This window comes from Arthroderma uncinatum (genome assembly GCF_011692745.1).
Source record: "Arthroderma uncinatum strain CBS 119779 chromosome Unknown scaffold3, whole genome shotgun sequence".
In the NCBI taxonomy this organism is placed as follows: domain Eukaryota; kingdom Fungi; phylum Ascomycota; class Eurotiomycetes; order Onygenales; family Arthrodermataceae; genus Arthroderma; species Arthroderma uncinatum.
In genome coordinates, this window is record NW_022983865.1 from 784,012 (window position 1) to 810,970 (window position 26,959).

The following is a 26,959-nucleotide window of genomic DNA, read 5'->3' on the forward strand; positions in this document are numbered from 1 at the left end:
GCGCTTCCATAAGGACGGAGTAAATCTATGATTATTCTTTTACTCAAGGATTATGGTCGATGCAGCCCCAAACAAACCGCTTCATCGGCACTTTCTTCCTAGCATCAGATATACGATGGCAAGGAAAGCATACTTAGCTTTGAGGATCACCGACCATTGCTCGCTCGTTCCGACTTTCAGGAGAAATTATGGAGAAGGTCATTTGCAAGCTCGAAAACGGAACGACACATATCGACCAATTCGACAGATCTCTGGTGAAGACTGAACTCCCCCCATCATATTCAGTTGAATCAGGTGTTGAGAGTAATGATATCCATGTTAATTATCCCAATAGGTATGCGGATAACGTCATCCTGCTCTAGCAATAGTATTACTATTAGAGTTGATATCCCTTGCACGTCCACTATATTGGCAGCATGTCTTGGATCGAACCAAGGTCCTACATGTTCTAAGATACCCATATCAACGACCAGTGTTAGGAGGCGACGTTGTGTCTAGTCACTGTTCTACGGCCCTTGGAAGTCGTCAAACCGCGTTACAGATATAGGTGCGATACTCTATACTCTTGAGCAAGTCTCCTTTACTCATCTGTTCCGTACGGGACCTTCTCTGGTCACCCCAAATACACCCTTTCATTAAAATCGTCGACTTTGCTTGACTAGTTTTCGTCATGTATATCAATACAGGCGTTTACGCTCACGAAATTAATCAACCATGCTGGGGATCAACAGAACTGGGGGACAAAAAGGAGAAGAGTAACAGGGCGATCTTTGGTATACTGCTGTTTCGGATTATGCCTCCTTTGAGTCCCGTTAAGCTTCGATACAAGACCATTCAGAGTGTGCCAAAAATTCGGGACCTTGGACATTACTCCTCGCAGTGCCCATCCTAAGAAAAGGCCGCGGTGTATAGACCGTTGCTCGCATCCTGATTTGAATATCGGTGCACCAACTCAGTGGGAATCAGAACCGCCAAATTTTCATCTTGCGCATTTCTAAGCTGTAGTTGGAAATGCGCCATGGTTATCCAGTGTTGGACCACAAGGGACAAAAAGGCCTAGTGTCCAATGGGTACCATTGGCTATATAGGAACAAGTCGTACCCAAACACAGAGAATCTGACATTCGGCATTGAAGAATTTGGTTGTTAAGGAAGGCCGAACAACAATTACGCCGGCAAGATCAACAGGATGAGAGCAGTTATACACTGAGATAACTCTGGGAATGTTTCCGAAGAAATCGAGGTCATACTTAGCACCTCGGGAGGTCCAGCAATCAATCCTTCTACAATATCTGCAAATGCAACGTACACACGGTATTATCGAGTAAAACTTGCCGAGTTCTTGCTAGAGACTACTTTACAAGCCTCAGGCCCTTATCGGGCTCACCGAGGACTTTTCATTCTGATACCCTAGACCCTACCAATACGATTCTGTGCTACTGGCAGAAGAACTGTGAATCGTGGTTAAAGACCAAGAAGCAAAAGCCAGTGCCACCACATGCGGTGGCATATATCGACGAGAGGACACCATCCATGGGGAGAAACCAACTCTGAATATGACATATATGACACGCTTGAGCCACACGGCCTACTGTCAAAAACTTGATGTATATATCTTATAAACATACACGCCCTTGATAATTATTAACCTGCATCATTCCTCTCTGCCAATGGAGTACCTATTATAGGCTTAGCTCTAATGCCAATCAATCCGCTTCTTCCATTTACTATAGTAGCACTATCAGTCCCCAACTAAGATCTTGTGATTTTGTTGTAAGTCGATAGAACGTTAGCTGAGACCGTATTAAGTATTTAATGTAGTTGTTCATGCTATTTGAGGGCTGTTTATGATACTAAGAATATCAGTCTTTGATGTCAATTTTTAGCACCCCTATCCAGAAGCATTTCCGTTACAGGTTTGGGGCCTTTTCCCGACTCAGCCTAAGATAGTGGTGTCCGGCCGTCGTTATCTTTGGAGTTCACATTTGCGCCTCTGTCAATTAGGCGCTTCACGACGGATAAGCCATAGTTAAATGCCCCCTCGTTGTCACATAACATCCTAGGAGGGCGAGAATCGTTCTTCAAGTCTAACTTCTTACCATAGTCGAACATGGCTTTAAGGATCTTCTCTTTGTCATAGCTCATAATGATTCTGAGCAAACTGACCCGCCTGCCAGCACGATCAACGTTTAGGTCAACGCCTTCATCAAGCATCAGTTTCATGGCGTCATAGAAGGCTGTTGCACCGGCATAGGACAGCGGGCAATGGCCAGCATTTTCCTTCGTTTCTGGTCTGGAGCCTTGACCGAGCAACAAGCCTATCGAATCTAAGAAATTGCCCTCAGCTGCGTGAGATAATGCCGTACGGCCAGCGGCATCCCTAGAATCCACCTCCGCCCCCTGGTCGAGAAGTGTTTCTACCACTTTTGCCTTGCTAACTCGAAGAGATAGTGCAATAAATTCATATAGAGACACGACACATTGGGGTTCTGCGCCCTGGCCAAGAAGTATTTCCACAAGCCCATAATGGCTGGCGCGCGCTGCAAGAAGCAATGGGGACTTATTGAACTCATCCTTTAGGTTAATGTTAGCACCTGCGTCGATAAGTATCTGGACCACTGTACTATATCCGTGGCTTGCAGCATGGGCTAAAGGTGTCCATCCATATTTATTTTCAGGATCTACTTCTGCACCTCGTGCAAGAAGCAGTTTCACCATGGTATCGTGTCCTGCGGCCGCGGCATGGGATAGTGGACTTAACCCATCATCATCCTGCAAGTTTATTCCTGCTTCCTGTGCACCCAGGATTCTGGTGGCCGCACGCATTCCCATGGAAACAGCAGAGGAAAACGGGGCCTTTTTGAAACTTAAGCTTGACCCTAATGCCAAACGATCCAGGAGCAAGGCCATCACGTCAACATTTCCAATCGAGGCTACGTCAGACAACAGGTGTCCGCATTCGGCCTGTGTCGGTCTTTTGGGCTTATCGTCGTCGATGAAAGGCACGAAAAAAAAGTCATCGTCAAGGAAAGGCAGGTACGAATGCATTAGTTTGCGATATGGATTCGGGCCCCGGCCATCTATACGAGCACCGTGGTCCAGCAGTAATTCTACCATCTTTGTATGCCCTTTTAAGGCGGCATACATCAATGGAGCTCGACCGCATTCATCCCAAGCGTCAACGATGGCGCCATCAGCCAGCAGTGATTTTGCGGACGCTTCGTTGCCCTCCCTGGCTGCCCAAACGAGCGGTGTTCGGCCAAGCCAATCTTTGCTGTTAACAAAGTCTGCTTTGGAGTCTCCAGGTGGCAGTAGTTCCATTGGTGATATGTTGATCCCAAAATGGGCAACCAAATGTAAGCCTGTTGCTTGCGGTGGAGTCAGGCGTTTATGGCGATAAGGCTCAGGGATAGAGTCCAATCTTATAGCCTGGATACAGCTAGAAACCGCACCGCCGGACTTCAGCAATGTAAAGACCTTTTCCCTTTGCAGATCAGGAGCCTCTGACACATGATAGCCCCAATTATCAGCTGCATAAATCAAAAAGGGGTAGGCTTGTATTCGTTTGTAATACTCTGTGTAGCTCTTACAACCCCCTTCGAAGAAATGGTCCATTGAAAGATAGGCAACACAGGTCGCTGCAATATCTTGTTTCGCGGTAGGAACCCATTTTTCTAGATTACGCCGAAGATATTCTTGCGTTGTGTAATGAACCAGCCGGATGACGTTGCGGGCTTCATCAACGGTAACAAGGCCAGCGCAGGCCGATATCAGGGCTTCAATTGGAGCAATATTCGTTTCATCCAATTCACCAGCTTGTTCTTCCACCGCAAGAGCATGTTGTAGTTCCAACGTTTTCAAGGGGCGCTTTGCACAAGTGACCCATGATAGCACCCTCAGAGCGAGACTTCGTGAGTTTTTAGGCTGGTTATCAATCCGCTGCATGGCTGTAGCGTATGAATCATCATAGGCATCCGATCCAGACGGCAAATTTTCGAGGATCTTTCGGATAGCTTTGGGAGACTCTACTCCCACTAGAGAGTCCATGTGCAGCCTCGCGAGGAGAAACCTAATCCCCAATTTAGTGACTTGTTTGATCGGCTTTCTTTCTATATTGCAGTTGTGCAAAATGAAAGGAACTTACATTCCATCGATTGCTTTTGTAATATGGTCTTCAATTTCCCCTTGCAGGCCGCCGTCCTGGGACAGAACTGATGGTGAAATCTGGAACATATGTCCTCGTATGTAGCTCCTGATATCGTCTTCCGCCGCTCGCACCTCCATTGACGTACATGTAGTTTTCATGCTATCAAATCGTGCTCTGTATTCTGGAATATCACGGGACGTCACCAAGATGTTTGCCCCAGCGGCAGATTGTAGTTGTAAAAGGGCTGTTAGAAAGGCATTTCCGCTGCCGTCCGAGGTGCGGCATTCATCAAGAGCATCAATAACAATAAATGTTCTAGGAAATGACTTTATCAGCGAGTGTAGCTCTTCCGAGATCCTTTGGAGCGAAGGCCGTGAGCCACGAGCCAGATGATCGTGACATTCCTGTTTCAAGCTAGGGGGAATTGAACCGCGTTTTTGAATGAGCTGCTTCAGTATACAGCTGAGTAAATCCAATGGTTGCTGTTGTTGCTGCTGCTGATAATTGATATAGATGTATGCAATACCAAAGTCGTCTTCTTGCCAGAAATTATCTTGCAAATATTCAATTAGTATGGAACTAAGCATTGTCTTGCCAGCCCCGGGCATTCCATAGCAGAAAAGAGCTCGCTGCTTCTGGTTGAGCCAGGTAAGAAATTCTGTGGAATCCAAAAGCCATTGACCAGATTTGCCCTGTCTTCGACTGATAGCATCGTTCTGCTGAGAGATATAATCAACTGGACAAAGCCACTCGAGCATTGATTTGAGCTCTTCAGTGATATCTTTGCCAGCTTGTCGTCGACTGGCTCTTTCAACGCCATTCTTAAGCTCTGAGACTTGTTGGCTATATTCTGTCAGCGTAACGATCTCGTACATAGCACATGGGCCATAAGGGGCAGATATATATATCTTTACTTTGTCAGCTGTCCATAGAAAGCGTTTAGCATAGTCAGGTTGGAAACGAAGCGATCACGAAGCTCAGTTATATCGGTTGGCTCCCATTTTACCCTCTTCCAACCCCTGACGACTTTCACTTTGAAATTGTATAATGTAGACTTGGTAGGGTCTATAGGACCCAGCTCCTGGTATTTGTCCAAGATCTCGTCCAGTTCGCTGAGATTTTGCCCTACATTTTCCAGGATACTCTCCAAGAGTCGACGTTGCCCGGCGTTGAGGTTCCGAGGCAAGGCATCTCGTACTTGCTCGAGGAGCCTCGTCAAGCTTTGCACGCTGGAGAGAGGGTTTCAAATATCAGTTCTGTGTGAACAAACCGCGAATCATGCATGGGAGAGTGAGGGATGGAGGGACCGAACCCAGCAAATATGGCTTTAAACTGTGCTGGTGCATTTACAAACCGAGAGCGAATAAGTATCGCGAGCTCGATTGCCTTCACGATATCGCCAGCACCCCAGCCAAAACTCATCTTGACTTGATAGAAGGGAAATTCCGATATCCAGGTTCTGGGGTTTGAGTGAGAATCATCAACATATTACAAGGCTGAGGTCCTAGATATGTAGGAGTTGGGGCCGTCTATCAGCGCTACGAGGGTTCGGTTCATTGGCCAGTATATATACGCTATACGGGGATGGGCGCGTATGTTGGGCCGCATAACAAGCTTGCAATCCTTCAAGTGTCCACAGGGCTCAAGTATGAGTGGTCATAGCAGAGAGGGTCATATCAGTAATGTTAAATGCTAATAAAATACTAGTTTCCATAGTAAATATAGATCTCCTGTTCCCGCTGGCCCAGCACGCACGTAGAAGGTAATTCTACTATCCACCTCAAAAAGGGGCCGGTGGTGCCCATTTAGTCTTCCCACTTCTGGCTCCCCTTGTCAAAGCCGATGACCTTCAGGTCGACATTCAAGCCCTTCAGCATCATGTCCATTGTGAAGCTCTGGAAACGAGTAAATTAGCCAGTAACTCTCCATAAATTGCACAGCATATCATAGAATGGTCTGTTAATACCTCTTCATCACCTTCGCTCTCCTCTTGATCTCCATCTCCGGCCCCCTCTTTCTCCTGAATGCACAACATCTCCTCCATTTCGGCTTTTCTCCTCTCCTTTTCTCTCTCAACCTCACTGCCCGCCTCCGCATCCTCGTCTTCATCCTGCTTATCGTCCCACCCAACCCATTCCTGCTGCCTCATCTTCCCCTTCTTCATCTTCTCGTTGTAGACCCTCACCCCACCCATCCTGTTCACCTTATCCTTTGCACTAACGAATAGATCCTCAGCTGCTTCCCTGCTTACCCCTCGCCATTTGCGTATAAGAATCTCCAACTCGGCGGCTTTGTGCTGCTCTAGGATTTTGGTCGCCTGGTTGAGTGTGTCTAATTCCGCGCGTTGGCGGGATAGCTGGGATTGCAAGCTATGTTGTTCCTTTTGGAGGGAAGCGAGATGGGTTCGAGTGTTGACGGTTGGTGTGGTAGACAGAGCTTCAGTAGTAGGGGTATTATTTGGTGGTGGTGTTGATGGCGTAGCACATGGATCACTAGATGAGCGAGACGGCGAATATTGGGCAAGGTCAACAGTATGTGCTCTTTCGTCAGACGTGTTTGTGGATGTAGACTGCGTAGAAGCCGAAGACTCCGTATCCAGATCCTTGCGAAGGGGCGACTTGAATGGCCTCGCAAGGATGGAGGACGCTTCGTCGAACTTGCGTTTCTTGATCGAGGTCGTGCCTGATACCATTTTACCTCCTTGCGCAGACAAACGATGTTCCTGGTTGCTGTTTAGAAGACAGATCGCGTTCTTGTATGATATGAATGGTTGCGAGGATGAGAGAATCTTGCGACGACGTTCTTTTTACCGCTTTCGGCCACCCGCTGCCAAAACTGAGTAGTAAGCAGCTCAATACTGGAACGTCCCATATAAGAGAAAAGGATATACCATGGGAGAAGGATATAAGAGAGTTATAGTCATAGAAACAGTGGAATTCTCCTGATGATGCATGCTAAAAATAACAAAGAGTAAACGGGTATATATGTAAATAAGTGATACAGCGATCTATCGTCCGACTCCTCCGGCAACCCACGCTGCAAAATTGGGGTCATTTGGGGGTGGGAAATAGCCCCTATCTTCGCCTGCATTACCAGCACCATTGGCTCCTTGGTTTTGTTGCTGGTTGTCGTCGTTCTGGCCTTGAGGTTGATTAATGGCGTTATTAGCATCTTGCGCTGCTCGACGTGCTGCTCGCTGTTGTCGGAAATGTAGCAGAAGCACCAGCGTGGCGACGAGGCCAATTATTATGAGACTTTCTAGGATGCCGTCGTCAAAATCGAGGGCTTCCTCGTCATAGTAATTTAGGTCTTGGTCCTGAGCGTGCGCGTTGGCTGTTTCGTCGAGGATAGCATCAGGATCAGTAGCCCCCTGTTGGCGGAGCCCGTTCTGGTATGCTTCTTCCTCTTCACTATAGTTGATAAAGTGGGCAATCCATTCCTTGAAAGTCCGCGGAGTGTTTGTATCTATTGCTGGTTAGCTGAGGTCAAAGTTATGCGGGCATAGGGGTAAAATCTTACCAGGTTCAGCGTTGATCGTATTAGCCTTCCCTCGTACCAGCTTATTCCAAAAATTCCTAATACGCAGGCGAAGCAGGCTAAGTGTGACGGGGAAGTACGCCTCCCGATTCGTTTCCAAGGCAAGATCGTAGTACCGTTTGGCCATTGGGAAGTCCTGCTCAACGTGCAGGCCATTCTCATACATCCAACCGAGATTCCAGAATGCTTGAGCACTATGGCCCTCAGCAGCGGAGTGATAGCAGGTCAATGCCCTTGATATATCTTGTTTTGTACCATAGCCTTCAAAATAGTAATCTCCTAGTTTAACCATGGAATCGACATTGGCTTGTTTAGCCGAGCGGGCCCAGTAGATGAAGCCCAGAGCTGCATTGCGGAGAAGTGATGAGCGGCCACCCCTTATCCACGGCAGGATCGGGTCGAGGGATAACACTGATCGTTTCTCGTCAAGAAGGTATGCTACGTTTGCCTGCGCACTCTCATAACCTTGTTCGGCTGCCATGGTCGCGATGATAAGTGCTAATTCCTTATCCCCAAGCTCGTATGCATCGTTTGCTTCGCCAAAGGCAGAGTGAATAGCCTCTATTTTCTCAGAAACCATCTTGTAGTATGCCGTAGCCACGCCGCAATGACGCTGCCCACCGAGGCCCCGATCTGCAATCCCTGCGAGGTAATAGAGCGCTTCCATTCCACCGTGCCGAGCAGCTGCTTCAAAGTATATCGTGGCCGTGACGACATCTCCTTGATCGAGGAATAACGCACCCAGCCTAGTTTTGGAGTGGTAATTATCCTGTTCAGCTGCGGCCTTGAAGTACGAGGCGGCCATCATTACATCTTGCTCAACACCGTAGCCATGCAAGTACATAAGGCCCAGATAATGTTGACACATTGAATCACCGTTTGATCTTCCTCGTGTAAACCAGATTTTGGCTTTCTGGAAGTTCTGCTCCGTGCCTTCGCCGCGAAGGAACATGAGGCCAATATGGCCAGCAGATTGAGCAGCAATCTTGTCAATACCCGGTGGGTGGTTGGGATTAACCGTCCCGTCCTTGGTCCAATACTTTCTCGCAACTACCACAAAGTACATCATGGCTTTCCTATAGCTTCTTTCCAGCTGTCGCGATCCTTCATAGAACATTTTCCCCAGGCTGAACGTGGCTTTGGTGTCGCCCTTTTTAGCCAGGAGATCCAGGTATTCCAATACATCATCCAGACTCGCATCAGCGCTAGAATGGACGTCTCTAAGCGCATTAACGCCGGCGCTGGACACGCTGGCCCCCTCGCCGTACACGCCACCTTCCTCATCAGCCCATCGGAAGGCTTCCGAGCGCATGGTTATACCGCCAGGGGGACCAGATCTATACCATGAGATTGCCTTATCGGCCACTTTCTTATACCAGTATACGGCCTGGTCACAGTCCTGTGTGGCTCCAATTCCTATATACCGGCGGTACGCCAGCGTCATCTGTGACCTCGTATTGCCTCCCATGGCGGCAAAGGTATGATATAACATTGCTTTGCCCTGATCCCGCTCCACGACCCCACCGATTCCAGTGGCATACATGAACCCAAGCATATACTGAGCGGTGCTGTTTCCAGTCAAGGTTGCTAGCGAGTCATAGTACCGGAATGCCTTTGAAAAGTTCCGTGGGTGTGTAAAGTTCCCGTAAAAGTTCATCTCCGCGAGGAGAAATGTAGCATCGGAGTTGTTCTTGTTAGCAGCTCCTTCCAGCAACCTGACGGCTTCCGCCAACCTCCCATTTTTCTTAAACGACCGACCCGAGGATGACTGATCTGTAGTTGATGCATTCATAAATAATAGGTAAAATAATTCGCGGCCATAGTAACTGGCATGACCGATGACTCCTGATGGCCGCTCATATTTCTTGGTAGGGACTTTTATTCTATGGAGAGTCCTCAAGGCCGTTTCAACAGCTGGTTGATCTGCAAGGGTTATCTCAGCTAAAGCTCTCAATTTTCGCAAGCTCCTCAATAACAAGGGTTCCAATTACCAGCAGAGTGTTCACGGCTATTGCTACTTCTCAGTTTGAGTTCCGGGCTCTCGACATCAAGTGTGCCCGCCTTTCCAGTCGGTAGATCTGTAGGGTTCGATTCTCGGTTTGTAAGGTCATCTCGTACGTTCCGAGCTCCCGCAGTTATAAACTGTAGACACAGTACTGAATAAACGGACAGAGGTCAGCGAATGGTTGCAATCTCAAGCTGATATACGGTGGGGGGGAGCATGTCACAGACCTAACGCGAGAGCTAGGAAACGCCATCTCCAAGGCAGAATCATCGTGTCTGAAGAAAACCAGGTCAAGGGGTTAGAAGCATCGCGATTGTATCTCCGCAACCGCTGCACTAACAGGTGTGGCCGTAGCTAGATGCAATGGGCGGGTTGACTCTTGAACATCTTGAACATCTTGATATGAAGTGGCCAGATAGCGCAAACAAGCCCCTCTATAACGAAACACGCTAGTCACTTAAAGTGATGACTCATCAGTTTCTTTGCCTCGGACATGCTGACTAACATGTCAAACTTTACACTATATCCAACTCACGTGCTCACCTTTTTCCGGCCGCGACGGAGCATCAAAACCTCCGTCCTGGTGGATATATTAAGACTCTCGGTTTATCAGCATGGAACAGATGAGAATGATGCGAAGTCGCACCACCATCACAGCGTGTAAAGCGGGCAGCAGAGTTTGACGAACTACTCCGCATACACACAGGCCTCTCGATGGGGTTAATGGACCCCGAAGGATCCCCCGAGCTGGGAACAAGGCCTACCTAGGCACTCATCAGAGCCAGGATGACGTACTGTATATGGCTCAGCTCAGCTTGACTACTCGCATGGCCCACCTCTACTTACCACCATTGCTTGCCTCGATGCTCGCCATACCGGACTTAAGACAGTTATCGGTCCTTCAGCTTTGTTCAACGGTCGAAAAGCGCACCAGCGGTGCGGTGATCAACCTCTAGTAACATGGAATTTTATACATCCGGCAGTGTTGCTTAAGTTGTCGCAGGGAACACCCCACCAGGAAACCCCACGTATATATAGCTCCTACTCGTATCGAGAGGGTCGATCACATATTTATATAAGGGCTGGTGTCCTCAACAACTGATACTTAATCCTTTGAGTGGTTGAATTGCAGTCTATACAAATTTATACATCTACTTACTATCTTCGACCATGGCGACCCAACTCGATTTCACCACCTTTCACAATGTCATCAATGGAAAACTGACCTCTACGAAGGAAACTCGCCATAACATTAACCCTGCAACTGGCGAGGCAAATGCGGAGGTCTCAGTATCGACCGCCGAGGATGTAGATGCCGCTGTTGCTGCAGCTCAAGAGGCCTTCAAATCTTGGTCCAAGACATCGCATGACGAGCGTGAGAAGGCTCTTCTTGCCTATGCGGACGCCATCGAGGCGCATGCAGGGCAATTCCAGGACCTCTTGGTGCTCGAACAAGGAAAACCAGTGCGTATAACACCTGATGGCGTCACAATGTGACACCGCTATGGTATAAATAGAGCTAAAAATTGATAAAATAGAAACAACTTGCAAGCTTTGAAGTTGTCACGGCCGTTTCGTCAATCCGTGCCAATGCTAAACTTGAACTGAAACCAGTTGTTCTTGAGGACACCCCGGAGAAGAAGGCTATCCAGCGCTTCACACCTCTCGGTGTTGCTGTCGGAATTGTTCCCTGGAACTTCCCCCTGATGATCGCTGCCCTCAAAATAGGCCCTGCAGTTATTACTGGAAACACGATCATTATCAAACCTTCTCCATTCACCCCATATACCGATATCAAGGTTGTCGAGCTTGCACAGCAGTTCTTCCCACCAGGCGTTATTCAGATCCTCAGCGGCGATGACTCGTTGGGCCCAATGCTGACTGAGCACCCAGGACCAGCCAAAATCAGCTTTACTGGCTCGTCGTTTACTGGGAAGAAGGTCATGGCGAGTGCCAGCAAGACATTGAAGAGAGTTACTCTGGAGCTGTATGTTGACCAAACCCTTTAATAGCGTAAGATGGGGAACTAACGTGAGATAGTGGCGGAAATGACCCTGCCATCATTTGCGAGGATGTTGACATTGAGCAAGTTGTCCCAAAAGTGAGTTTGATACTCATGACCTCAGGCTGCTACATATAGCTAACAGTGGTAGATCGCATTTGCTGCCTTCATCAACTCCGGTCAAGTCTGTGTGGCCATCAAACGTATCTTCGTCCATGAATCGATCCACGAGAAATTCCGTGACGCTCTTGTCCGTGCCGTCAAGGACTTTAAATTAGGAGATGGAAACGAAGAAGGTGTCACTCATGGCCCCATCCAGAACTCTATGCAATTCGAGAAGGTTAAGGACCTATTCGCCGAAATCGAAAAGGAGAAATGGTCCGTTGCCACCGGCGGACGAACGGATCTCGGTCGACCAGGCTACTTTATTGAGCCGACAATTATCGATAGGCCACCTATCGATTCACGGATTGTTACAGAGGAACCATTTGGTTAGTTTAACCCTGATTTATGCATTCGCTATTCAGCCGGACTAACAACCATCCACAGGCCCTATCGTCCCCATCGTAACATGGAATGACGAAGCATCCGTCATCAAGGAAGCAAACAATACCAAGATGGGCTTGGGTGCCTCTGTCTGGACCAAGGATTTGGACAGAGCCCAGCGTATTGCTGAACAGCTTGAAGCTGGTTGCGTGTGGATCAACAATCATCTTGAACCAAGCGTCAATTCGTCATTTGGAGGACATAAGGAGAGTGGTATTGGTTATGAGGGAGGATTGGGCGGCTTGATGGGTTATTGCAATGCGCAATCTATCCATATTAAGAAACAATGAGGTAGCCATTCAAGTGGAAATTAAATTGATCTCAGATATATCTCCTTCCCTTGCAGCCTTCAACAATACTGCTCTAAATCAAATTATGGGTTCAAACTACGCTACGGCAAAATAGCGTCATATCTCATAGTAAAGAAGACAATGTCAGGATTAAACATCAAACTAATAAATAACAGAGGTATGTATGGTATTAAACATCAACGCTCAGAAAAAAAGAACTGCTTCAATTTACAATCAGACAAACAACCATCAACAAACTGGAACGTAAAAGCGATCTGTAGCTAAGCCTAAGATGATCACAATCAGATGCCCATAGGCATACTATCTCCATTCCCCTGAGCAAGTAACGCTTTACCTGCCCCCTTCTTCGTTGAGAGAATGCCAAATCTCAACACAACCTCAGACATAGTAACGACGATAGAGATGAAGATGAGAATGATAATAATCCATGTCTGGCTAGACATTTTATTATCGGCGATAGAATCGGACAGGATCTCGATCAGGTCGAGGAATACACGACATCTTTCATTGAGGACTTGGATGCGTGGTTTTATTTCTAGGTATTCGCGCACAGCGATATACAGGGGGTGGAGAGTCGGCTCGCTGTCCCAGAAGAAATTGGGGACATCAAGCATGTTGGAAGCTAGGAATGGTTGTTAGTATATAGGTGTCTGGCACTGATGTATGAAGTGGCATGCTTACAGAGGTTGACTTCGACTCGAGACTTGAAGAGTCGGCCCATGATACGGAAGACTTCTTCCCGCCCCATACCCAGATGGCCCGTCAATGCCAGTCGTCTCGGCACATCTTTCGCATCTGCCATCTGTCGCGCCATCCCTTCCTCGAAGAAACTCAGCTTCGTGCTTTGTGCTATACCATGGCTAATGGCAAGTTTGATCATATGGTCTCCCGACCTTAGCGTGATCATATCATTGTAAACACGCGGCCTGGATATGGAAGAGGAATACTCAAAGTGGAACTCTTCTGTCTCGAAATCTTCTTCAGCCAGGGGGTTTAGGGGTAGATCATTGGGTGAAGGAGAGAAGGAGAGATCTGCCAGGATTTCTTTTTCCTGGCGCTCGGTGAAATTCCAAAAGACCACGACGCCGTAGCTGAAGATGAACATTTCGGCAAAAGAGAGGGCGTTAGGGGGTATCGAGGGTTTGGATTTACGAGCTGCTGTTGGAGAGGAGGGTTGATGGATTTCGCCATTTGGTACAGATGATCGTTCGTGGTCGTCGTGATGTTCAACGTGGAATGAGTGGCCGCGGACTGGATCTCTATCTCTTTCCTCTTCATGTCGTTCCTCCCTATGCTCGACCTCGACTTCGTGCTCATGTTCATGCTCATGATCGTGATCCCGCTCATGGCCATCGTGATGTTCATGTTCACGCTCCTGCTCGCGTCGACGTTCTCGCCTCTCCTGATCTGCCGGGTCTCTAACAGAATGCTCCTCCTCCTCCGTAAAATACTCATCATGATAATCCCTCCTCTCATTCCTTGCAATCTCTTCATCCAGCACAACCTTACCCTCAGCACTGCGGAAGATCGGGCTACTTCGTACTCTGTATCCGTCCCTACCCGGCAACAATGGCAAATGATACGCAGCGTACAAGCAGTCGTCGTATAACTTTGTGCGTGCATCGTGAAGTTCCTTGACAAAAGTCGCGGTAGCACTCATCTTATATGCCTGTGCAGTGCAATATGCCGTTACACGAGGTAACTTCTTCGCTCTTCGAGCCTTGGGTAGGCGTTCGGCGTAACTTTTGCTCTTCTCAGGACTCGCTGCGAAACGACGTTTGCGGATCGTCTCTTCATCGTCAAGAAGAGGTGCAGCCATATTATCATGGGCAAAGTCCGGCTGTTTTGCGCGTGCGGCAGACAGACGTCGTAGGTGGTCATATCTCTCATTTATTTTGAAAGGTGTAGATTCATCATCTGCCACTTCGTCCTCCTCCTCTTCATCGGGTTCCATTTCATCTTCATCCTCTTCTTCGACTTCCTCTACAGTTTCAGGAAGAAGGACTAGCTTCTCGCTAACCTTTGATGAACGGGGTGGTATCTGTGGCAGAGACGCCAATCGGCCACCACCCGTCCTATGTCTGATATCCATACCGGAACCAAGGGAGCTGCTCGCACCGCCTAGACTGGTCCGGAGAGAGGATCTACTATCTGAACCAGACCGCGAGCGTAGAGACGAACTAATTCCAACTGGCTGGCTCCGCTGTCCTAGCTGACCACGCTGCTGCATAGAGGGCACATCGGACGCGTACTGTAGGACGTTATCAACGGTGATAAGGCGGGCACCGGAGGAGGGCGGTCCTCCGATAGAAACTAGATCGTTTGCACCACTACCGACGCCGCGAGATGGACGTGAGGGCGGGAAATATCGTGTTTGGCGGTCTCGAGAGTCGGTTACCTGGTGCTTGTGTTAGCTGTCGATCGGAGAGATAGAACATGTTCTAGCCTACCAAGACGGTGGGGTTGCGCTTGCTCGTCCCTGGGCCTTTGGGCGCCATCATCAGACAGTCAGTGGTCAATTGGACATGTGCGAGCCCTGCAGACTATCTGGCAAGCTGGTGGCAGTGCGATCTCCTCCGTCGTGAAGCCAGGGTATATGACGCAAACGGCGTACAAACATGCAAGGGAGAGAAGTTCCGAGATAGGAAGTGATTAGTAAGATATTAGTAAGTCATAGCTGTGCTCACGTGTAATATCAGGCGACTTATTGCACTAACGCTGACTAAGCATGGCCAGCCCTGTTCCTGCCCCTCCAACATTTTTCCTCTCTTACTCACTCATGCATCTCCTTCTCTACTCCTCTGCCATCTTCACTTACTCCGTACCACTGTCAACGTCTCTTCTTCTTCTTCTCCTTCCTCCTCCTCTTCCTCTCCCTCTTCTCCTCGTCTTCTCCTCGGGTATAGTATGTATCGCCGTGACGAAAAAGACCGGAACGCGGGTCCCGGCCGCCCGGTCCCGCCTCGTGGCACGTGGGGTAACCTTAATCCCTGCCTACTCACAACTTCTTCTGCTACGGGGCATTTACGCCCTATATCAGGCACAAAGATAGGGCGAGAGGAGGAGGATAGAATGTACTCCGTAGATGATATAAGGAGAGAGAATGAACAGGTGTAATGACGACCAGTAAGGGCAAGGAAGGTAGGTAGATGTCATCTACAGGAAGAACGAAAACACGGCAGAAGTAGCCTGCAACTGCCGGCGAGCTTTCCTCGGCATCTTACTGTAGAGTTAGAGTTGCGCTAACTACATGCATTCTATTATACTTATACTATTAATATGGCTAGAGTTACATCCCGACAGTGAGGAGGAGGAGGGGTGAGACGGAGCGAGGGACGGAGGGAGGGTTGCGTCGGCGTAGGACGATGTACGATGTCCGAAGCGAACGAACGAGCGAGCGAACGAGCGGAGTTACGTCGTGCATGCGAGCGAGGTGGTGCGAGTGGTTGGTCCTGGTTCCTGGTTATGGTAATGTATGTATGTATTCAATCATGTAGCTGCAGACGGCGAATGTACAGAGTGATGTCAAATTTATTCCCCCATCCAACAGATGATACATGAAAGGTAGAAAGAAGACAGTAGATAAAGGCGTAGATAAGACAGTAGATAGAACAGTAAGGAGATAAGAAGCACTACGAAGACATCCTCAACCTCCGATCCTCATCCCAGATCTCCTGTTTCATCTTCTGCAGATGTGCATGCTGTCTCTCCAGTTTCCGGATCTGCTCGATATCCACGTCCATGTCAAAGTCCTTTCCGTTGCGCGACCTGGTCATCTCCTCATGCAGCAGACGGTACTTGGCGTAATACTGTTTGAACTGTGCCGATTTGGACCGTAGTCGGGCCCGCAGTATTGTCTGCGAGATGGGCGGGGATGCCGAGCCAGAGCCTGAAGCGGAATTCATAGATTCAGGCTGTGAGAGGGAAGAAGTTGTTGTTGATGAGATGGAGGATGGACGTCGGCGTTTGGGTTCGGATGCATGGATTCCTAGACCGATGGTGGCGGATGTGGTGGGTGGGCGGGTATCTTCCACCGGTCTGGTCTTTCGTTTGAGAGCGCCTGGCTTGGCGGATGTGGATGCAGATGTGGATGCAGATGTGGATGCAGATGTGGATGTGGATGGAGGTGTAGGTCTGCCTTTCGCGGCTTGCGCTGCTGGTGCCTTTCGAGGGAGATGATGGATTAGAGGCGACGAAGAGCTGGATGACTGTGAATGCAATTGTGTGTTGGATGGGCGGTTATGGGTGTCGACGTCTGAGGCATTGGTGGGCGGCGAGGAGCCCAACGGAGACGGTTTGAGCGGTGATGTCGCCTTGGTTGGTCTAGTAGTAGTCGTATTTGTCGTGCCTGCTGCTGCACCGGAGTTTGCGGTGCTTGGCCGTTTAACTGGTGCTTTCTTTGTCTTCGGCGGCCGACCGCGTTGTGCCGTCGATGTTGCTGCTGCAGTCGTAGCTGCAGGCGCGGGCGCGGGCGCCGACGCAGGCTTGTTGTTGCTGTTGGTATTGCTATTGTTCGCCTCATCCTCATCTGAGTCAAGCACGAACTCGGCAGACTTGAAACGATCGAGATCTCGCGACTTTAGCGACGCAGCACCGGCGGCAGGCGTCTTCTTCTCCGTCTTCTTGGTCACCTTGCCCGTCAGCGTAGTGGTAGGCGTAGTCTTTGGCTTGGGACCGCGTTTCGAGGAGAGGGCCTTTTCCAGGGCTCTCTTCTTTGTCGCCGTGGGCTTTGTTGTTTGTGTCTGTGGCAGCGTTGGAGTGGACGTTGGAGCGGTGGCTGGATCGACCGCCGTTGGACCCTCCGACTCGTTGCCGGTACCGTATCCTCCGCCTTCTTCCTGGGTGTGCACACGAGTCTGCTGTGTTTGTGGCTGGGTGCGCAGGTTGAGCCGTGAGAGGACCTTTCCTTTCCCCCTTTCCTGCCTGGGCAGAAGCATCTGCCATAGCCTGTCGCCCTTGGAGATGCGCATCCTATCAAACGCCGAGATGGCATTCTCGATCACCTCCGCTCTCTCCTCGTCAGACGGGTAAGGAAACGACCAGACATCCAGGTCCTTGTATGCCTTGTCCTTGAGGTCGAACTTGGACCCGTCGAGGCGGTTGGGCGTACAATGCTTGTTCGTCAGGGAGAGGATGTCAGCCGTGTTGCAGCGAGTGCGTGCCGCGAGAAATTTGGCAGAGACGGGCCGTATGGCGAGTAGGTGTATGAGCGGTGTCCGTATGGCCTCCAGGCGCAGGCTATCCTTGTCCACGCTCTGGGCAGCGGAGGCAGAGGGTAAAGGGGAGAGAGGCAGCAGGGCAGGGCTCGCGGGCGTGGATCTGGAGGCATTGGCGTTCTTGAAGAAGCGTTCTTTCTCCTGGTCAGCCCTGCTGGTCGACTTTCTCGCCAGACTAGCCGCCTCCTTGCCCGTTGCAGATCTGTTGTCACCGGCCCCCAACGCCCTCATCTGGTCGATGGTAGCAATCAGCGGCGTCCGGCGAGACTCCTTGCCCTTTTCAAAGGCGTTGAGAGAGCGTTCAAGGTTGGTGAGTGCTTCGTCGGTGGCAGCGGTTGCTTCTTTGGCCTTTTGCACCTCCAGGCTATGGCTGAGGATGCCGGAGAAGTAGAGCCCGTCACCGTCACCGTCCGGGCCATGCTGGTAGATTTCTGAGCGAGTGGTCTGGGGACAGGCGTGGAAGGGCGTCGACTTGGAGTTTATCAGCAGAGAGGGATGTTTTCCCAGCCGGAGACGAGCAGCAGCAGGCGAGGACTGGTCGTTGAGGACGTGGAGGAGGTCTGCGAGGGTCGACTTGGGGAGGTTGAGGCGGAGGAACTGGGAGGAGGAAGAGTCGCGATGCAGCGTCAGGCCGCCCTCCGGCACAGCGAGTGCCATGTCGTCGTCTATTCTCGTCTTCTTTTTCTTCGTCTTCTCGTTGTCTTCGTTGTCGTCGTCGTCGTCGTCGTCTCCGTCGTGCTGTGCTGGCGGTCTAGGAGGTTGGGGGATGCAGGCAGGACATCCTACGTAGTAACGAGTGTGAAGACAGTGAGTGTAGAATGAAAGTACTCCGTAGGAGTAGAATGAGAGAGAGAGAGAGAGAGAGAGAGAGAATGAGAGTGGTGATAGAGAGTGAAGGAGTGAAGAGTGAAGAGTGAAGATAGAAAGTAGAGAAAGTAGAGTAGAGAAAGTAGAGAGAGGACAAGGCTCCCTGTCTAGTCGCCGGGCCAGGACTCGCGCTAGCCAACGCCCAACCCGCCGTACAAGCGTGCTTTTACGGTTACAAGTTACAGAGGATAAAGGATTCCGGCCTCGACGGACCAGCGAAGACATGCCTTTGTCTTTCTCTTGTCTTCTTGTCTTCCTGCCCTTCCTTGTCCTCCGGTATCACCATCTCCAGTCTCAGCCAGTGTCACCGCCCATGTATTCCCCTAATATCAACCGTCCGCTATAACACCTTCATTACTCCACCGGACGCCAGCTCCGTTTCATCTTCTTCCGCCCTCAGCATGGCCACTGGCGTCTCTCCTCTCCTACCGTCTCATCTCCAGCTTCACTTCGTCTTCAGCGTATGATCTCTGCCCGTCTGTCGCGTGTTGGCCCTACGCCGTGAGGAACAAGCCCGTCTGTCCAGCATGACATGGATCAGACATGACATGGGTTCGCTGGCGAGTCGGCGGTCGTACGTGAAGGTCAAGGCCAGGTCAGTTGGCTGGGCCGGCCCGCCTCCACCTTGCACCTTGCTGTGCAGGCTAGTTAGCTGCTGATCCGGCAGTTTTCGACCAGACAGACCAGAGAGACAGGCCCGATGCTGAAACTGATGCTGACGAGACGCGATGCCACTGGCCAGCGCCTTGACGATGCGTGTCAGCGTGTCATCGCCCTCCATCTGTAGTCCATGCAGATATGTAGACATGTAGACATGTAGACATGTAACTATTGCTTGCTTCCTCTGCTGTGTGAGGCGTTCAGCGGCCACTCTGCTTCAGCCAGCCGGGGTTCTTTCCATGGTAAGCGAGTCGTGCAGGACCGGAGGTTCCCTTCCCTGCCCTTTTCTTTTTCCCTTTCCCTTCTTTTTCTTTTTCTTCCCTCTTCTTGGGCTGCGTTGGTGGCAAAGCTGATGCTTGCTGCCAGTAGGGCCGCTGGACGGCTGTGGCTGGACTGAGGCTGTAGTTACAACTGCAGAGGATCGATACGAGCGACATGTACTATTCTCCGTCCAGTACGGGTAGATCAGTAATGTAGATATAGATGTAGATGTAAGTAGATGTAGATAGATGTATGAAGTGTAGGTAGATGTAGTTGAGATGTATGAAGTAGATGAAGTGGTTAGCATTTTCCGCACAGAAAAGGAAGAATTCGCACAGGACGAGGAAGATACCCTTGATATACCCGTACATGTAGCTGAGATGGACCTGTACTCGCCGTCAGCTTCTTCTCTCTCCCTCCCCAGCGAGAGTTACATCTACTCGCTTTGTCCGTCCGGCGCGTCGTCCCTGGCCGCGATATCGTCGGATAATTCCCTGCGTCGCTTTGATCGCAACACCCTCGCCCTGCTGCCGGACGGAGTGGTGAAAGATACACATCCTGCCGGCGTGAGCTCGCTGTGCACTGCTGATGGCGACGGACTGCTGGCGACCTGTGGGAAGGACGGGACGGTGAAGGTCTGGGACGGCCGCAGTTCTGGTGCAGTAGCTGTGTTTGAGACCGGTGAGTATAACCCTACACTCGATACATGTACATGCTAACTGGCGTAGAGAAAGGGATGCCGCTGCTCTCAGTGGCATGTAATGCGTCTTCACACTCCATCGTCGCGGGCACTGAGCTGGTCAAGTCCGATGCCTTCGTGCTCTTCTGGTATGGCTGTGATATCAAGACCGAGATGAGACGGCGGTCTAACTCGCTATAGGGACATTCGATCACCAGGGAAACCTCGCCGTCAGCTTGTAGAAAGCCATAATGACGATGTCACAGAGGTATGTACCCTCCTGATCATCTTTTATAAGATATTAACATGTATAGGTCCAATTTCACCCTGCTCGGCCATCAGTGCTCTTATCCGGCAGCACAGATGGGCTAGTCAACATATACGACACCACTGTATCTGACGAAGACGATGCTCTGTTACAGGTCATCAAGCACAGCTCTATACACCATGCCGGGTTCGTGGATGATACCGCCGTCTACGCACTATCGCATGACGAGCTCTTTTCCGTACACCCCATAACCTGCGCCGACGAGGATGAACCAGTCGATCAAGTGAAGGCTGTAGAGTTTGGTGATTTACGGCCCATCCTCAAGGCAGAGTATGTCGTGCAAGTGCTCGTTGATAAAGTAGGGAGCTACGTTGTCTCGGGGAGGACGAGGTTGGTTACTTCTCACCGGCTACAGAAGACAGATCAGAAGACAAATTTGCTAATATTCGATAGTGACCGGAGCCTATCGCTGACTCCATTGCTACATACGCCGGAGTTCCACTTTGATCAGTCAAACTCGTGGACTCTACCTGGTGCGCATGGTGCGCATGGGGAAGAGGTTGTGCGTTCCGTCTTCTTTGATAGCGAGGTTGGTTGTCTCATTCTGTATATTGTGTATCATCATGCTAATGGTTCTTGCTAGTCGCGAACGGTCTTTACGTGCGGTGAAGACGGCCATGTTAGAGTATGGAAGGAGAAGGAGTCGGTTGCTACGGCTGAACCTGATACGATTGCTTCGAGACGGCCAACGAAGCCTTCACGGAAGGAAAAAGGGTATAAACCATACTAACCTTGAAAAGAAGATATTGCTTAATCTATTGTGGACGACCAAGATGGTATCTTAAAAGTTGATCTAAGAGTGAGCTAAAGGTAGCCTTGGAAATACGACAATAGGCAGTGATGTCGGGAATATAAAAGTACAGAATATTTTATAGACAAGTCTATGCAAGTCTCACGCCCGCCTGCCGGTTCTTCTTCGCCGTTGCTCCCATAGCATTATTCATGCCCGTATTCTGGCTGCTATCCAACGTACTCATCGCCTCTCTCTTCCTCTCATCCTCAATCTTCTTCAAATGCTTCTCAGTCTTCATCTTACCACTGCCCTTTCCATGGAACTGGTGACTAAGATGTTTAAACGCCTCCTTCTGGTTCATCTTCCTGCCAAACTCATCCACGTATTTCAGTTGAACGTCCGGCTTGTATTCGCGGTTAAACACGTCCGCCATCGCGCGAGACTCGTGTTGGTCTCGCTGCTTGTTCTCCCAGCGAGCGTACTCTTCGCGGTCACGGGCAGACATGCGGTCTAGTTTTCCCGAGGCACGGTCTCGTTCACGCTGGGAGCGGGCGAGGCGCTCGGCTTCGGCTTCACGACGGCGTTTTTCAGCCAGGAAGCGTTGGCGGTCGCGGTGTAGGGCGTTGATGGTTTGGCCGTCTCCTTCGGCTGCGGTGACGAGACCGCGCTGTTTGAGCATGGCGAGGGTTGCGCCGAGGCCTTGGTCGAGGGTGGTTTCTTCCTCGAGGCCGGTGGTGGTCATGTCTTTCGGCTGCTCTTCTGGTACTTGTTCTTGTTCGACAATGGTATAGGATGGTTCCATTTCCACGTCGGACGTCTCTTCGACTGTTGGCTGGGGTGGGTTGGTGGGGGTTTCGACGGCAGGTTCTCGTGAGACGGATCGTGGACGTTCAATGAGCGTAGGCCGTTGTAGGTTTGCTACAAACTCCGAAGTCTCGTTGATGATCAATCCTTGGTCTTCCTCTGCTCCGTCGACGTCCATTTCGTTCTGCGCCTGCTCTGATTCTTCCCTCAGCTGGCGTGCCAGGTCCTCGGGGCGTAGTTTCTTTCTCTTCTTAAACGCTGCTCTTCGCTGGGCGGCAAGAGAAGCTTGTAGATCATCATCGTCAACAAATGATATGTCTTCTCGCGGTCGTTTAGCCGGTACCGCAGGAGCAGCCTGTGGTGGTTCATCCGTCTCCATTTGATCTCCATTGGTATCAATAGGCGGAGATACATCCTCGTCGTCATCAGCAGCCCGCCGCCTTGTACTCTTCGCCTTCTTTTTCTTTGGCTTCTTCACTTTAATCTCAGAGGCATCCATGTAGTCGGACGCCGCAACCTCCTTATCGAGCAAAGCGTCGAGGTTCATCGGCTCCATTTTCAGCTTCGACGACACATCCTGCCGCCTCGCTTCCCTGGCTTGCGGTGTGAGGTCGTTCGACGCAAGGGTGAAATGCTTCCTCTTCTTCCCATCAATCTCCTCGTCATACTGTGATAGAATCGTGCCGCTGGCGTCCATGTCATTTGGATCATATGCAACCTTTTTCTTTTTCAGTTTTAGCCTCTCCTTCGTCTTCTCGCCTTCTCGCATATGTATATTCTCCAACTCGTCCCCTTGCTCCTCGTCCTCGTCAATCGTCGTATCCTTTAGCGTAAGAACCTTCTCGCCGGTCTCGTCAAAGTCGTCAAAATCGCCAATCTCATGCGCAACCCGGACCCCGGCCAAGTCCTTGGACGTATATTCAGCCATCTGCTGTTCCCGCTCCGCAAGCTCCTCTGCTAGCTTCCTGGCCCGTTCCTTTTCAATCTTCTTCTGCTTCTTCTTATGCTGCATCAGCCATGCTCTTGTGTCCATCTCCGCGTCGTCACCGCCTTCTCCGAGTCCCTTGCCTTCCAGCTTCGCCATCCTCCGCGCGGTCTCTCGAGCTCGCCGGATAGCATCCTTTCTCGCCTCGCGCTTCTTCTGTGCCTCTTGTTCATCCTGGACAGCTTTCCAGTTATCATAGCCCTGCGCGGCTCGTGATTCTAGCGTGCTGCCGGGCTCCTCGCCGTCTGAGGACGCGGATTCATCCCCATCTCCAGATTTAAATGCTGGTCCATCGTTGGCTGCGCCGGGGACGGGGAGCGGAGCAAGGCCAAGCGCGACTCGGATCTTGTTGTTCTGCTCGATAGAGAGTGCGTCCGCCATGGCGAGAGTGTATAACCAGCAGTAGCTATGGTTTCTGTCAGCTATTCAGTCGAGTCTTTCTTCTTCTTCCTTGAGCTTGATGCCTTCCGCCAGAGATATACTTATGTAATCACGGATAAACTATTTATCCTCCCAATTATCAAAATATAAAAAAGCTCAAAAATATTTTCTCTTTCTTCCTTTTTCTCTTCTTCACCAAAACACAGATCTGTGTCCCGCGATCCCGTTCCATGAAGCTATTCTGTTCCCTCGGGGCGGCTAGTCTGAGTGTGTTTCGGTCGTATTGCTGGACAGTTCGACGACCCATGGAGCCATCCACCTGGTAAATACCGAGTTCCTAATGATGTCAATTTCCGGTCGACAGATCTCAGAAGAAGTTTCAGCGCCAGGATTATACACTCTGCCTTGAGTTTCCTTCGGGTGAGCTCGGTGAGATGGCCTGGGCCTGCTGGGGGCGTCATATTCCATCTCCCTTTGCCGATGGCCGTTGGCTTGTGAGGTTAGGGAAAAACCATGACTGCCAACAAACAGATTCGATAAGCATTGTGCTTTTATACGGCATCCTTTGTTTTCAGATGGACGTATGGCGAAGTCTCCATATGTCTTGCACTGCAAATGCGAAGTTAATGATGCACCAGCTATCCTATCTATTTACCTGTAACTACCATAACAAGGTGGACCGTGATATATAACCCTCATAATATCCGATTCTACCTATTCACAACAGCTTCAAATGGCCCGTAACAGAATCCACTACACTCTTCGGACCTAGAATGCCCAACACCGTCCGGCTCCCGCTCGCAATCTGTGTCCGTCCCGCATCCTGAATGACACGCGCACACAGCCCCAAACTCAGCGCCTGTGCCTGAAGAACCAGTATATCTTCTTCCGTCTTGGCTTGTAGCGCGACCTTCGCCTGACCCTGCCGTTCCCATCGCTTCAGTATTGGCGAGTTGGGTGATTTGCTAAAGTAGTATTTGTAGCACGCGAGGGTTGCGTGGGAGCATTGTGCGGCGATTTTACCTGTAGAGGCCATAACAGTTAGTTTCTGATAAGAGTAAACACGCATATAGCGGAGTAATGGAAAGGTGAAGCTGGAAGGGTCAGATATTTCCATACCTTTGCCCATGCCCAGGTCTGTCCTCACTACCAGGACGAGTTTCACTTCGTCTGTATTTCCTTCAAATGTAGCTAGTTCGCCTCCATTGTCGTCTTCATCATCTTCGTCTTCGTCATCTTCCTCGTCCTCGTCTTCATCTATCGATTTGTCCTTTTGCGCATGCCTTGGTGTGGACGAGAATATTCCTATCGATGCGCCTTGGCCGATATAGTATCCGATAACGCCGGTGAGGAGTGAAGTAGCGGCGACAAGTGCTATGGTAGATGGAGGCCGGTCAACTGGAAGCGCCATGGTCAAGATTCGAGTGATTTCGTTATTGATTCGAGTTCGAGTTGGTGATGGTGTAATGTTTGCGAGGAAAGTTAACCGCGGGTGAAGCTCAATCACGTCACTTAACTAGTTGCGAGTAGCAAATAAATACTCACTTTCGTATATGTACAATATTCAATATACAGGGAATAGAATATGATGAACCCAGAGGAAAGGTAATAATATTACTAAAATACATTTCAACCGTTTTATGAGGCGGCCAGTCGCGCGCACCGCCCACACACAAGTACATACAGGAGTAATGGGAAATAAACAAGAAAAGTACACGGGCTCGTCTCCATTATCTACCCCCAAGAAACATTATTCCGACCTAATTTTTACCCCTGAGACAAAAAGGAAAAAAGCAACGCAAAATGAACTAGAAAACTAGCAGCAACGACGGCGACCTGACCTCTCATTGACTGCGTGGAACAGGATACAGGGCGATACGTTTATTGGGCGGGAGCAGGGGCAGCGGCGCCTGGAGCACCGGGTCCTGGGCGGTTAGTTCTGCGGCTCCTATGTTTACAGGCGAGTTAGTATTCATGTGCGCGATGCATTAGCGGACGATAAAGGAGTTGGGTGTCTTACATCATGGTTCTGCTGATGAAACTGATACCAACCATCATGGCCCAGCTAGGAATCATGCCTAGACCATAGACAACCCAGCCAACGGCCTCGTTGATGCGGTACTCGGCGGCCAGTCCATCGAAGGGGTGGAACATGCTCTGGAGCTCGGGCTCCTTCTCCCAGAGCTTCTCAGAGTGTACCTTGTAGATCTCCTCAGCGGTGACGGTGGTGGCGTTCAGGCGCACGGGGTGAACGGGCGTAGGTGGCTTTACCTCGCCCAGGGTGTGGGCAGCAGGGACCTGGATGTGCCATAGAGAAGGCGGAGTGACGGACCAGATCGAGCAGAGGAGACCCTGGGTTTCGCAGTTGAGACGACCAAGAGATGGAGAGGTCGCGTCAGCAGCGAAAAGGTTTTGTGCTTCCTACATCGCGCATTAGTATATCTGTGATAATCTGGCTAAGTTGAAATTGCGATTGATTTGACGTCACTAACCTTCCAGGAGCGATTGGCCTGTCCGCAGTGTCCAAAGCAGGTCTTGTTCCCGCCGGTGACGTATATCAGCCATTCCTGGGGGTCTGACTTGGGCGCAAGTATCTCCTTCCAGTTGTCTGGGTTAAATTGGGTGACGGTCTTTGGCTTGACAACAGCAGCCTTGGGAGGACGAGGAGTCGTGGCCGCGATGGGCGCGGCGGCCTGGGGGACCTTTGGAGTTGGCAGCAGTTCCTTTGCCTGGTTAAACCAGCCCTGCAGACGCTCAACAAGGGGCACCTGTTCCTGTGCAGCAACTAGGGCTGGGAGGAGGACGAGAGAAGAGAGACGCATGTTGTTTGCTGTGTGTTTTTTTTTCTTGTTGATGTAAGGTGTCCAGAACGCGGAATACTGGAGTAGAGGCGCGATGGAGAGCAGAGGCCAAGGCGGCCTGAGAGAAGCGGGGGAGAAGAAGAGGCAGGCGAGTATTAGATGTATATATATAGCGTAAATAAGCCGGGCGCGCGCTGGTGGTGGCGGAGGTGAATGAAGCTGAAGCTGAAGCTGTGTTTTTTTTTCCTTGTCCCTTTTGCCTTGTTGATGGTTGCCTTCAAAAGTACAAAAAAGGGAAACATAGGGGGCTTAGTAAGGTATTAGGTAAGGGCTTAGCTTAGTAAGTGCTTAGTTAATGTTTAGCTTAGTAATATGTTACTCATCATATATTAGTCATTTCTTAGTCACTAGTCACATGTCTCTCTGTTTCCTCTTTGGGAAATAGACCGTGACCTTCACTTCTTTTTTTTAACGACTTCTCATAGATATACTGGAGATAGACGAAGATATAGACAGTTATCCTATTTTACAGGCAATATGGAAGAGCTTGAGGCCGATCACGCATGCCAGCTGTGGCCCTGCAACCCGTGGCTTGTGTGATTGGTATTATTGTGTAATTTATCCAGCCAACTGCCGCGGCCGTTTGTCAAACAACGGCCTTTTACTGGTGGCTGGCGTACACTAGTACTGCGGATAC

At 50.2% G+C, this 26,959-nt stretch overlaps 8 protein-coding genes across 8 annotated transcripts; 2 read left to right on the forward strand and 6 right to left on the reverse strand.

Moving 5' to 3' along the window:
- Positions 1-1,940: 1,940 nt before the first annotated feature.
- GIQ15_04044 (uncharacterized protein) lies at positions 1,941-5,568 on the reverse strand (the record flags this gene model as incomplete). Its single annotated transcript, XM_033551461.1, has 4 exons — positions 1,941-4,068; positions 4,144-4,989; positions 5,061-5,375; positions 5,417-5,568. 4 exons carry the CDS (start codon positions 5,566-5,568, stop codon positions 1,941-1,943), a joined length of 3,441 nt encoding a protein of 1,146 aa, XP_033405191.1.
- Positions 5,569-5,951: 383 nt separating this feature from the next.
- Positions 5,952-9,475, reverse strand: GIQ15_04045 (uncharacterized protein; the record flags this gene model as incomplete). The annotated part of the gene is made up of 4 exons (XM_033551462.1): positions 5,952-6,041; positions 6,113-6,875; positions 7,182-7,611; positions 7,666-9,475. 4 exons carry the CDS (start codon positions 9,473-9,475, stop codon positions 5,952-5,954), a joined length of 3,093 nt encoding a protein of 1,030 aa, XP_033405192.1.
- A 1,383-nt stretch (positions 9,476-10,858) lies between these two features.
- Positions 10,859-12,526, forward strand: GIQ15_04046 (aldehyde dehydrogenase; the record flags this gene model as incomplete). Its single annotated transcript, XM_033551463.1, has 5 exons — positions 10,859-11,152; positions 11,227-11,675; positions 11,729-11,789; positions 11,842-12,181; positions 12,240-12,526. 5 exons carry the CDS (start codon positions 10,859-10,861, stop codon positions 12,524-12,526), a joined length of 1,431 nt encoding a protein of 476 aa, XP_033405193.1.
- A 302-nt stretch (positions 12,527-12,828) lies between these two features.
- On the reverse strand, positions 12,829-15,045 carry GIQ15_04047 (uncharacterized protein; the record flags this gene model as incomplete). The annotated part of the gene is made up of 3 exons (XM_033551464.1): positions 12,829-13,169; positions 13,229-14,945; positions 14,998-15,045. 3 exons carry the CDS (start codon positions 15,043-15,045, stop codon positions 12,829-12,831), a joined length of 2,106 nt encoding a protein of 701 aa, XP_033405194.1.
- Positions 15,046-16,179: 1,134 nt separating this feature from the next.
- Positions 16,180-19,438, reverse strand: GIQ15_04048 (uncharacterized protein; the record flags this gene model as incomplete). Its single annotated transcript, XM_033551465.1, has 2 exons — positions 16,180-18,514; positions 19,209-19,438. The coding sequence occupies 2 exons, from the start codon at positions 19,436-19,438 to the stop codon at positions 16,180-16,182; spliced, it is 2,565 nt and encodes an 854-aa protein (XP_033405195.1).
- Positions 19,439-19,829: 391 nt separating this feature from the next.
- GIQ15_04049 (WD domain-containing protein) lies at positions 19,830-21,288 on the forward strand (the record flags this gene model as incomplete). Its single annotated transcript, XM_033551466.1, has 6 exons — positions 19,830-20,232; positions 20,280-20,379; positions 20,432-20,498; positions 20,545-20,888; positions 20,952-21,087; positions 21,142-21,288. 6 exons carry the CDS (start codon positions 19,830-19,832, stop codon positions 21,286-21,288), a joined length of 1,197 nt encoding a protein of 398 aa, XP_033405196.1.
- Positions 21,289-21,439: 151 nt separating this feature from the next.
- On the reverse strand, positions 21,440-23,461 carry GIQ15_04050 (DNA binding protein SART-1; the record flags this gene model as incomplete). The annotated part of the gene is made up of 1 exon (XM_033551467.1): positions 21,440-23,461. The coding sequence occupies one exon, from the start codon at positions 23,459-23,461 to the stop codon at positions 21,440-21,442; it is 2,022 nt and encodes a 673-aa protein (XP_033405197.1).
- A 718-nt stretch (positions 23,462-24,179) lies between these two features.
- On the reverse strand, positions 24,180-26,283 carry GIQ15_04051 (uncharacterized protein; the record flags this gene model as incomplete). Its single annotated transcript, XM_033551468.1, has 3 exons — positions 24,180-24,977; positions 25,514-25,882; positions 25,954-26,283. The coding sequence occupies 3 exons, from the start codon at positions 26,281-26,283 to the stop codon at positions 24,180-24,182; spliced, it is 1,497 nt and encodes a 498-aa protein (XP_033405198.1).
- Between the last annotated feature and the right edge of the window lie 676 nt (positions 26,284-26,959).